General features: G+C 60.8%; 1 protein-coding gene across 2 annotated transcripts in view; it reads right to left on the reverse strand.

Annotated features, from left to right (window-relative positions):
* ADAMTSL3 (ADAMTS like 3) overlaps nt 1–7,617 on the reverse strand; it is a 133,456-nt gene extending 125,839 nt beyond the window's left edge. For both annotated transcript variants that reach the window (XM_045824996.1, XM_045824997.1), the window contains exons 1-2: nt 7,205–7,617; nt 5,789–5,895 (exon numbers count right to left, since the gene is read on the reverse strand). In XM_045824996.1, the coding sequence (XP_045680952.1) occupies nt 5,789–5,860 (72 nt within the window). In that variant the 5' untranslated portion in view covers nt 5,861–5,895; nt 7,205–7,617. The remainder of the gene's footprint in view (nt 1–5,788; nt 5,896–7,204) is intronic.
* Between the last annotated feature and the right edge of the window lie 4,369 nt (nt 7,618–11,986).

Below are 11,986 nucleotides of genomic sequence, written 5' to 3' on the forward strand. Positions count from 1 at the left end.
CTGGAGGCGTGGGGGGCGGCGCCCAACCCGCACAGCACGACCCGGCCAGCGCTGCCCGGTGCCGACGGATCCCAGAAGATAACGGCACAAAATACCTGGAGAGGAAGCTGCGCCATGCTGCCGTGCTATTTATGGAAATCGGCGTCTCCGTAAAAGTAAACTGAGAGCAGGGACCGTTGTGAGCCTGGAAACGTGGTTTCCATACGCTGTGAGCTCCGGTGCCACGGAGGGACCGCGAGGCCTCCTGCCTTTCTGCTACGAAACAATTACCTGTAATTGGTTTTTTCCTCTTCTGTCTTTCATCCCTCCCTTTCTCCTTGGCTGCTTCCCCTTAGAGAACGTATATGCTAAATGTTCAGTTTGCTAAAAAAAAAAAGATCCTTTCCATGATCCTGCCCCTCCCTCAGACAGGATGGCCCATTTCCTGCCTCCGGGGCCGCGCCGTCCACGGTCCACACCGTCCACGGTCCACACCGTCCACGGTCCACACGGTCCACCCAGAAACGGCTCCTTCCAACGTACGGACCAACTCACAAGACCAGGGTGAATCTTCACCCTCATGGGCCTTACTCTCAGCCTTGCTCAAAACCTCAAGGAATTTTCAATTTCTCACTCTCTCTCTCTGCCAATCCCGTGTAACCACTTGTCTCCTGTTCCATCGCTTCGGGCTCTGGAACGGTTTCCATGTTCACATCCTCTTGTCCGTGACTCAGTCCTGACCCGTTCGCTCTGGTGAGCGGAGTGGACAGTCTCATCGTGACTGACCGGGCCCAACGCCAGCGGCCTCCCGAGGGTCCTTTGCTCAAGTGTGCCCCCGGTAGTCCAGTGGGGTCTTCGTGGTGCCTCCCGTGGTGTCCTGGTCCGTGCCCCCAGGACTGCACGCTGCCCACTGCCTGAAGTCCTCCTTATCACGTGGGGATCACATGGCTCAGGGCCCTCCCCAGTGTGGCCACAAACTGTCTGACCTTCCTTATCTCACACCCCTTGCTGCCATGCACCCTCCTCTTCACACATACGGTCTCAATGGAAACAGAGAAGAAAAGGCAGATAGATGTAAGAGACATTTCTGAGACGGAATAAATGGGTACGGTCGGGGAGACAGACAAGAATGCCTCTGGAGTGAGCCCAGCATCCTGGCTCCAGTGTCTGGTGACAGAGGAGCCAGACCCTGAGTCAGAGCAGGGGGGCGGGGGGGGGGCAGTGCCGGAGGCCCCGGGGACTTCCAGGCGGAGGTGGCCAGGCCCTCGTGGATACGCTGACTCAACCTCATTCATGAAGGAGGCAGACAGACGTGTCTTATTGTGGAGGGATCCAAGAGAGAGAGCGAGCAGGGAGAGAGAGAAAGAAAGAGAGAAAGAAGGCGGGGAGAGAGAAAGACGGAGAGAGAGAGAGAGAAAGAGAGAAAGAAAGAGAGGAAGGGAGGGAGGGAGGGAGGGAGGGAGGGAAGGGAAGGAGGGAGGGAGGAAGGAAACAAAAACAGAATTATCAAAATTATGTTTTGTGTTCGGTGCTCACATTAACAGTTCATGTAAAATAATGGCCAACTGGTCACCTTCCAATACATCGACAATCCTAATTGAAAAGAACATCAAAAGCCCAAATTGGAGAGTCTGAATCATTCTGAAACCTGGGCCCCCCCATCGCCAGAGACACCCCAGGCCGATGCCTCTGAGTGACTCAGGTGTGCGGGGGCAACTCGGGGAGGGAGGAAGAAGAGGGCGAAGGGTGAAAAAAAGAGCCAGAGACGGGAGAAAGAAGGAGGCGGAGGTGGAAGTCAGAGAGGCGGCCACAGAACAAGGAGTGTGGGCGTCACAGACAGAACACAAGGAGGGACGCGCCCCTTCATTCTGGTGAGGGCAGAGCCGACACCAAGACGAGAACTGGTGACACCGCCCCGGTGACAACCGCACAGACAAAAATGCCATCGGGACCAGAACCACCAGCACATCTGGGACCTCTGAGGCCAGCGCCACTGCCGAGAGCAGAGCCCACGGAACCAGAATGTGGCGTTAAGACCAGAAATGACACCACGGCCCGAAAAACACCAGAGGGGACCCCTAAGACCAGAACCACCGAGACCCACCTGAAACAGCGCTTCAAACACGAGACCAGAGCAGCTGCCCCTGGCCCTGAGCCTAGGGCCTATGTGTCTAATTTTAGTCTTGAGACATTCGGGGAGACCTTTCCCAGTGCCAAAGACGTGGGGTTTTAGGGCCCAAAGCTGATGACAATGAGCACCCCACGTTCTTACAAGGGGTGCCAATGTAAAACAGACACCTCCCTCAGAGCTCGCTAAGAAGAGGCAGAGAAGTCCCATTGTCACCAGCCTCCACCTCCCTCCCTCCATAGTCTGTAAGAAGGGCCGAGACACATTGAAGGGAAAGGGAATCACTTGTAGAAATTGGGGGTGCCTTCCAGGAGAGACTTGCGTCTACCCCCTGAGATGAACGTCTGCACAGACTGGATCCGGTCTGTCCCCAGACCTACCAGAGCTAGAAACGGGGAACAGAGGGGGGCTGGCAGGACGGAAAGAGGAGGCAGAGTCCTGTACCCACAGCCTGCACACCAGGGATGTGAGCGTTTCCTGGGGACCGGTGGACAATGCCGATGGGCACTGCATTCACACCAGCACCCCACCCAGCAGGGCTAGAGCACCCCAGCAGCCTGAGCTGCACCTCCTGCCTCGGGAAAGGGAGGGCCTGCCGAATTCCGCAGGACTCACACATGCGACCCAGAGGGCAGAGGGCCCGCGAGAGCCACGGAGGTGGTGGCAACGAGCAGAAAGAGGCATCCCGTCGAGGAAAGAGCTGTGTGCCTTCCTCTCCGACTCCTCTCCGTGTTTCTAACCCCCAAAACACTGGACCCAGAAGAACGAAAAGCAAGGCGTGCCCTGACTGGGTGGCTCCGTTGGTTGGAATGCTGCCCCGTGCATCAAACGTTTACAGGTTCGATCCCCAGTCAGGGCGCGTGAGGGAAGCCACTGATCAATGTTTCTCCCTTATATCGATGTTTCTCTCTCTCTCTCTCTCTCCCTCCCTCAAATCAACGAACATGTCCTCAGGGGAGGGAGGGAGGGAGGGACCCAGAGCTTGCTCTCACCGCCCCCGCCCCCGTGGTGATGAGGACACTGACCACGGCATGGACACAGGCTGGGGACTCAGAGCCATGCATCACCCCTCAACTAGACAGAAGGGAGATGAGGCTTAAATCAAGTACGGGATCAAAATTTTAAACTGGCCCTGGCTGGCGTAGCTCCATGGATTGAGCGCGGGCTGCGAACCAAAGTGTCGCAGGTTCGATTCCCAGTCAGGGCACATGCCTGGGTTGCAGGCCACGGCCCCCAGCAACCACACACTGATGTTTCTTTCTCTTTCTCTTTCTCTCTTTCTCCCTCTCTCTCTCTCTCTCTCTCTCTCTCTCTCCCCGCCTTCCTCTCTAAAAATAAATAAATAAAATCTTAAAAAAAAAAATTTAAACTGGACCGGACTTTCAATAAATGGAATCCCAAGATTTCACGGGACTGGATCTGACCAAGCATGCCTGCGGCTTGTGGCTGGCTCCATACTCAGGGCCCCGTGAGTCGGGACTTCTCGAGGAAGAGGGCTGGAAGGGAGAGCTGGAACAGCAGCAGCCGTCTGCTCAGGGGAGACCAGGGTCCCTGCAGGGAGGACCTGGAGCCACCGGAAGCGCCCGGAGTCCCTGAGACGGGAAGGGGAGGGCCTTCCCGGCCGTCTGGGAGAGGGAATCAGCGGGCGCCTCCAGCAAGAGCCAGGGAGGAGCGAGAGAAAACGAGACTGCTGACCTCATAGCTGGCTCTGCCATCGATCATGATTACTTGGGCTCCGTGAACGCAAGCGTTTACATTTGAGCTGATTTAATAAAGAAAATCCAGTTTCTACTCAATTAGTTGGCACATCCCACACTCCTTGACATTCAGCCTCACACGCCGCCAGCCACCTGGTGGCAGCGTCAATAAGGCAAGGGGACATACTAAAGAACACCTTGAAAGACCCCCAAACACCCAGGTCCCCAAATCCCCAGGAACCTCAGAGGGCCAGCTGTGACTCATACCCAGGCTGTCCCTGGGGAAATAACCAAGTGCCCAACCCCAGGCCTGACCTACCCTTCACCAGAAATCTCCCAGGACCCAAGATAGGACCGTCCTGGCCAACCCCGCCCACACCTGCAGGCCCCGCCCCCTTCCAGCCTCCGGGGCATCTTCTCTGCTCAGCTTATGCCTCACGAGGGCCCCCTACAGCTTCACAGCGAAATGACAGGCCCCGAGCTTGTTTCTAAATAACTGTTCAGAGCGCTGGCAGGGACTGTTCGCTCAGCGTGTGCCAGACCCTGTTTCTGTTGGGCTTTGCTTGTAATTTTCTTCCACTTCATCAGTGATTTAACTGCTCTCAAGGAGGTAGATTCCGCCTCCCCCCACCCTCCCCACCCCGGCACAGACGTGGAAACTGAGATGCAGAGATGTTCGCATGACAGGTCGAGAAGTGGTGGGGCTGGGATTCGAACTGTGGACGCTGCGGGTGATGAAGACTGCTGGCCCAGGGCCTCCTTTTATATGACCTTCTGTGCACACTGCCCTTGGCCCAAGGTCAACACACAGCCTCAAAGCACGTTCAGATTTTACAGGGTGAAAGAAGTCAGCGTAAAACTCTGCGCCTTGGAAGCTCAGCCCCATGCAACCAAGCACAAGTCTCCGAAGCTCTCCCAGCCAGTTTTAGACCAGCAGACGGGTTGGAAAAGCCAGTGTCCACTTGTCCACCACATACCGCGCCTCGCTGACCAGGAACCCACAAAATCACCTCCAATACTTTTGTTCTAACAGTCAAGACATCCTATTAACAAATGATTATGGCCCTGGCTGGTGGGGCCTCGTGCATTGAGCACTGGCCTGTGAACCAAAGGGTTGCCGGTTCGATTCCCAGTCAGGGCGCATGCCTGGGTTGCGGGCCAGGTCCCCAGTAGGGGGCGCACAGGGTACCAAATCTAACACAGGGGAAAACAGGAGCGCGCAGCACCCCTCAGGACACAGCACTAAGACGTGTCCTACACCCCTGGATCTGGGGCCTCGAACTGCTGGACCATATCCAGGCTACGAACACAGTCGTCTGACTTTCAATAACTAGGCAGGTTTCACAGGAACCCTGGACGGTGCAGCTCTCTTGAAAGACTGGGAGATCTGGCAGGTGTGGGCTTGTGTCCCCCCCTCGGCGGGAACCAGCTGGCGCTGCGTGCAAGTGGCTCTGAATAAAGAAAGCGTGTGCCATCCACTTTGCTGCTGTCTCCACCCCTCCCTGCTGCCTGTCAGCAAGGCTAGCGTCACGCCTGTGAGGACGCAGCAGATGAGCCGGGTCCTCCCAGGCTAGTGGGAAAGACAGGCGTCAAAGAAAAAAAAAAAAGCCTGCAAGACCGTGTGGTGTGTGTGTCCACAGAGGTAAACTTCGAATACTTACTTAGTAGCTGAGCGAAAGCCAGACGCTGAACTCAGCCCAGCCCCTACTGGGCACGTGGAGGTGGCCACTCTCGACTGTCCCAAGTCCCCTCTGGGGTCGCCACAGTGGCATTAGGGCCCTTGCTCAGGACTGAGACAGGACCCAAGGGGCTGCGGTTATTCTTGTAGGTAAGTCAACCTCTGAGAACACGTCACAGGTAAGAGAGACAATGACATGCTCTCTGGGACAGCGGAAACACGAGTCCCAGCAGGGCTTAGGGGACCCAGAACACGGGTCCTAAGGAAACAGAGCTCGTGGTCCCTGCCCCTCCCCCTCCCTGTTACCTGCCGGAGGGCAGTGCGCGCCAGGACCGCCCAGATCAGCAGCCACGGGGGGCTCCTGCAGGAGGAAGCCATGGAGCCCGGTGTCCCGGATGGGTCTCACCTTAAGCCTGGAAAAGAGAAAAGCGTTGGTTTCCTACCAGCTCCGACCCTAGGCGCAGCTCCCAAATCAGAGGGAGACTGGGAAGGTTTCTGTCCGGTTCAGCATGGGGCTGCCTGGGGTTCTCCAGCGGGACAAGTCCACGTCAGGGTCAGGAGGGCAGCTGGCCCGGCCTCGAGCGTGCGTCCCCGCCCCGCCAGGCCTCCAGAGGCCGAGGCATCTCCGCACCAGCCACTTTCCAGCTCATTTGTCAGCCTCAGGGCGTGGCGACTGGCACACAACTCAGGAAACCGACCCCGAGCCAAGGGTTAGGGCACCTGCCAGCGTCTGCTGCTTCGGGCATAAATGAGTCTGGGGCCCACACAACCGTCCCACAGAGGGGACCGGACCTGCCGAAGGTCACACGGCAAGTCGGTGACCGCTCCCGGGCGGCAGCGCACGTCCTCTGGAAGGTCTGGGCTTTCCCCGCCGCTGACACGGGGCGCCCTCAGAGCCCCGGGCTGCAGCCAGCGAGGCCTGCGAGGCAGCCAACAGCCTCCCGCAGCAGGCAGGGGGCGCCGGCAGCGACCCTGGGACAGCGCGGGGGCGGGGGCGGGGAGCGTGGGGGTTCTCCGGGGCCCTCCTGCGAGTCCCCGGCGAAATCAGTAGGAGCCGAGACTGGAAAAGCCGAAGTCACCCTCGCCTCGCGCTTCGCCTCGCGGGCGCCTTGGCGGAGCCGGTGTCCGGGGGCGGGTCGGTGGCTCTTCTCCGTCTGGAGAAAGCATTAAGGGCCCGGCCTAATGCGATCCGCAAATGTGCTGCTGCTTCCGAGCCGGGGCGGCACCTCCGGGCTGCAGGGCGGCGGCGGGGACGGGGACCCCGCGCGCCCCTCACTCGCTCTCGGGAGCGGCCGTGCGGGCGGCTCCCCGCGGCCACGCTGTCGCTCCTCCGGCGCCCGCCGCGTCCTGTCGCCCCGCGCTCGCGTTCGCGCCAGGCGCGTCCCTCCGCCCTCGGCCCTCCCGGAGCTGGAGACCCGCGCGCGGCCAACCTGGGGGACCTTCCGACGCCTGAGGCTTCTGGCTGCCGTCCACCCCTTTCTGCCTGGGCGCCCCCAAACCTGAAGGACTCGCGCCCGTCCGCCCGCGCAAAGCCCCGCACGTCCCTCTCTGAGGCGCCCAGACCCCGCGGAGGGATTCGGGACCTTTCCCTGTTTGTGTTAGTTTGGCCAAGTCACTGACACCTTCGTTCTGAAGTTTGAATTGTCGAATCCGTCCACGGCGTCCCCCGCCCGGGTCTCCCCGGCTGGGAGAGCCGCCCTCGCTCCCGCGCCGAGCACCCACCTGGCACCGCGGATGCGTCTGGAACCGGCGGCCCCGGGCGGCGCGGGCTCGGCGCGCGCTGAGGGGAGACGGCGCGGCGGCCCCGTCCGTCCCTGGTGCGGACTCCGCGCCCGGACCTTCCCCGACGCCGGCCTCCGGCCCGCCGCGCCGCCGCCGCCGCCGCCGCGAAGTTAAATGGGGCCGGGCCGGGCCGCCCCGCCTCCCCCGCCCCTCCGGGCGCGCGGCGCGGCGCTGGCCGCGGCCCAGAGCGCGGGGCGCGCGCCGCCACCTGCACCGCCCGGCAAGTGCACCGCGCGCCCGGCGCCCTCCGCCCGCGCGAGGTCGTCGGCGCGCGGGGAGTGTGAGGGGCCCGGCCGGGCGCTCTGAGCGCGCGGGGCCAGGGCGACGGCGAGACGCGGCTGGAACGCTCCTGCGCCCGCTTCCTGGAAGCCACTCCTCGCCCGGGCCGGCCGCCAGGCGCGGTGCCAGAGCCGGGGTTGCCGACGCCGCCGCCGACGCCGGCGGCCGCGCCGAGGAAAGGCGGCCGCGCGCGAGCCAGCCGGGGCGCCCCGCCCCCGCCGGAGCCGGAGTGGGGATGCCGCCCCCGCCCCGCTCGGGCCCGGGCGCCGGCTCTGCTCAGTCGGCCCGGCGGCCACACGGACGTTTGCCCGGAACCGCTGGCTCGTGCCTGCGCTCTGGCGCTCCGGGCCAGGCCTGACTGCAGTCGGAGGCCAGGGCCCCTCCCGGCGCCCGGCGCAGGGGCCCCGCCACGCCACACCTGGCTGCCAGGGACCGGGAGCCACCCCCCCGGAGCCGAGCTTGGCTGCCCCAGGAGTGGGGCGCCCAGGCCTGTGGTTTGGGGTGGGAATGGTGGCGTCAGGGACCAGGGTGAATTTCCCGTGGACGTGTAGAGGTGAAGGGAACTGCGGCAAGATGTGTGTCGCCGGCCTTGGCCCCGTCTCAGCGGTATGAAGGCAAGGGACAGGGGATTGTTCTGAAGGTCCGCTGTAGGCCCCCAGCCAAGGACCACGGCCAGCATTTCCTTGGGTGCGGAGCGTGCGCGGGCCGCTGCGCCGACGCCCCGGGGCTGCTCAGCTCCCTTGTGGCGTGGGGTGGGGGCTCCATTCTCATCTGGCCCACGAGGACGCAGGCTCAGGGGGGCAGTAACCAGCACGTCACGGTTTGCAAAGCCGCGGGACTGGCACCTGAAGCTCTTCCGTGGTTGGCACGCTCCAGGTGTCGTGACAGCTTTACCCAGGGGAGCTGGCCCTGCCCGCCTGGTCCTTGTGGTCCTTTCCTCGCTCTGGCGACTTCCTGTGGCCAAGAGGAGGATCTCAAGACTGCCTCCTCACTCTGTGCAAAGCAGCTGGCGTCTGGTGGGAAGTGAGCAGAGGGCACTCCGTGGGAAGGGCCAGAGCCGCACCAGGTGGGGAGACCCACCCCTGAGGGGCAGGGCGGGTTGGGCTGAACCTGGGCACGGTGGAGGCTCCCCCGTCACCGTGGCAATGCTCCATGAAGTCACTGAGTTTGTGAGCACAGAAACATGGCTCCTTGGGGGATCACAGGGTCAGGCTCCTGCCGGCCGCCGGCCACACCGTTCTGCCGAGTGACCCACACACAGTCTCACTGGATGTGTTTCTCTTTCGAAACGCGGTCCTTAACCTCCACCGTCGGCTCACTCACACGGAATTCCCCGAGACCAGCACCGCGCCTCATGCGTGAAGGAAGCTTGTCTGACACGGGCCTCTCACCTCACGCGGGGTTTCCTCTGGAGGGCACGTGCCAGCCACCTCTCCGCTCAGGACCAGGCAGCCCCGCGGCGCTGCTCGTGGGGGCCGTTTTAAGCAGCGACATCACCAATAAAAGACAAAAATGTGAGAAGTGCCATGACACAGGCCATAAAAGGACACCCCTGGAGGCCCTGGCCAGGTAGCTCCGTGGGTTAGAGCGTCGTAAAGACACGCGGAGGTGGTGGGTTCGATCCCCAGTCGGGGCACATACAGGAATCCATCAGTAAATGTGTCAATACGTGGGGCAACAAATCAGTGTTTCTCTCTCTCTCTCTCAAATCAATAAATAATTTTTTTAATGTTAAATCAGAGCAAACCTGCTGACCAGAAGCCCAAGTGTGGTCTCGTTCCGTCTCCGCCAGGAACGCGCCTCGCAGGCAGCTCCAAGCTCTCGCCCCCCGGAAATGCCGGGAGAGGGCTGCACGGGTTGGCCGATCTGGGGGTTGCACATGAAATGGACCCAGGGGGTGAAGTCCCAAACACGGAAGCTGCCAACGCCGAGGACTGCCCGGACGCGCTTCTCGCGTCAGGGAGTCGGGAGAGGAATGATGAGAAACCTTCAGAACGCGATGCCCCGGGCACCTGACTGGGCTGAACTCAGTCGTCACACAGGCCCACGGTTTTCGCTCCGTTCTGCAGACGAGGAGGCTGCTGCGGGCGGACAGGCCTTCACGCCGCACGTCCTCGGGAAGCAGGCGCGAGCACTGCTCACAGCACTCACATTCTAAAGCCAGCCCTGGCGTATCGCAGCGTCTGGAGCAAAGCCACATGAATATTCAAGGTGAAATGGAGAATTCAAAGAGATGTTATGCTTTGCAGGGGCAGCTGTGTTGAGCGGACGGAGGTCCCGGTGCCTGAAATTCAGGAAGACACACCGAGAAGGCCTTTGGCGTCGGGGGAGCTGGTTGGGAACATTGCCGCCGCTGGGCTCTAAGGCAGGAACGGCTCCGCAGGACTTCCTGTCCCACCTCCACCCCCCGGCAGCTTCGATTCCCCAGCCAGCCCCCCTCCTGGGGGTGTCCCACATTAAGTCCGGAGGCCAGGACTGAGCCTCTCTCGGTGGAACATCAAGCAAACCCAGCCAAGAGAGTTGGTCAGGAATAAAGCAGGAGACATCACCAATACCGCAATGGAAGTTCCGCCTTCCCGTTCACCCGGCAGGTCCAGCAGTAGGTCCAGCAGGTCCTCCACGTGTGGGTTAGGGAGCACTGCAGGTTAGGAGAACGGGGAGCCACGGAGAGCTGAGGGCGCTCGGGGACAGCTGGCGGGCCCTCACAGGTCCCGTCCCACCTTCACCACCTGACTGTCCCCTCAGAGCGCTCCAGGCTCTGGTTGGGGACCGTGGGCGATGCTCAGGGGAGAAGGAGGAATCTCGGACACTCACGTAGGCCAGAGGCTGATCTTACGCAGGAAACAGGCTCGGATAGTGGTGACCGTGGTCTGCCTGTCCGGAGTGGGGTCCTTCCTTGGGATAGAAACTTTCTGTGCTATGAAATGTACGTGCGTCTTCATCTGGCTGCTCGTCTGCCTCTTGGGAGGAAGTGAGACAGGAGGAGGGACTCTGTGGGCTTGTCCATTGTACCACCTGTCCGTTACTGACTGACCGCAGAGGAGTGGAAGCACACGCTACCTTTTAGAAAGTTATCCACTCACAAAAGGGTTAAATTTAAGAAAAAGAAAACACCACCAAAGCAACGCATAGCCCTCCCACTCTTCACACTTGGCTTTCTGTGAGCACGTCACCTCTGACCTCTCTAGGGGACCAGGGTTTAACTGCAGAACCAACTACTTTGAGCAAGAAGAGCAGGGTGCAAGGGACTGCGCACTCTTCACGGTTTGAAAGCGGGACACCCGTTTTCTCGTGCGTCGTCGAGAAGAGCTGCGCCCAGAAAGAAGCGTTCCCTCCGGAGCCGCCTGCGGGTCACCCCCCCCCCCCCACCGAGCCCCCCAGGAACGGGACCCGCCTGTTTAGTCTGCTTCCCCGCGCATTCCCGACTCTCTCCGCTCGGCAATATTTGGGTTGGACACGCCACAAAGGAATACTTGAGAAGCCTTTTCCCAACTATAAGTTCCATAAAAACATTTCTACGTATTAAGTTTTGCACAACGCACTGAACGTGGGGAGGGTTTCGACAGCCGATGAAGCGATTTTTATCCCTGGCTGCCCAAGACCCCAGTAAGGAAGGTCCTATGTGGGTGAGCGTGAAGAACCGGTGTCCCGCAGACCCCGCCATCCACGCGGGGTCAGCTCTAGGCCTGACACACAACTCGGCCGTGTGCAGTGCCATGTGGTATGTGTTCACTGACAGCCTGCCCTGCGCCGGGCACGCGCTAAGTCTTGGGAACACAAGGCATAAGAAGCAAATGAGATGCATTGTGGTGAATGACGGCCCGGTCCCGCATCCGTGGCAGTGGGGATAAGAGGAGACGGCGGATTTGAGAATGTCAGAGAGGTGGAATTGGTCCGACTTTGGGAATGATGTAAAGGAGGGAGAGAGACGAGTGAAACCCGGTGCCTGGATTTGTGACCCGGGCCAGGCGTGGTGGCCATCAGGGTCATTCACTCCCATGGGAAACACGAGAGGAGGAGGAGCATGGTGGGCGGGAGGTAGGCAGGAGGGGGGCAGGGCCGAGACGAGGGCTTCACCTAGAACCTGTGGAGTTGGAAACGCCCACGGGTCTCAGACCAGGAAGACCGCCTGGGCTGGAGATGCAGTCCTGGGACTTGTCAGCAGGAAGGGACACACCGGAAGCCACGGGAACAGGGAGCGTGGATAAAAGCCGGCCCCCCGTACACCCACCCTCCACCTGTACTTGCATTGATCAGGAGAGGAATTTCTAAATGTTCTGTAAGGCGCGTGCACGACGTTAGAATTCCCCCTAAATGCTGAAAACATCAACGGTCTCTTTCTTAAAAAAGCCAAACCAAGAAGCCGTGATGACTGGGAGCCACGTTTGACGTCTACCTGTCTGCACCCTTTGCTCCTACGCCTGCGTGGCTCCGGCCACACGA

The sequence above is a fragment of the Phyllostomus hastatus genome, unplaced genomic scaffold (assembly GCF_019186645.2).
Source record: "Phyllostomus hastatus isolate PE091 unplaced genomic scaffold, TTU_PhHast_1.1 phas_scaffold_555, whole genome shotgun sequence".
In the NCBI taxonomy this organism is placed as follows: Eukaryota; Metazoa; Chordata; class Mammalia; order Chiroptera; family Phyllostomidae; genus Phyllostomus; species Phyllostomus hastatus.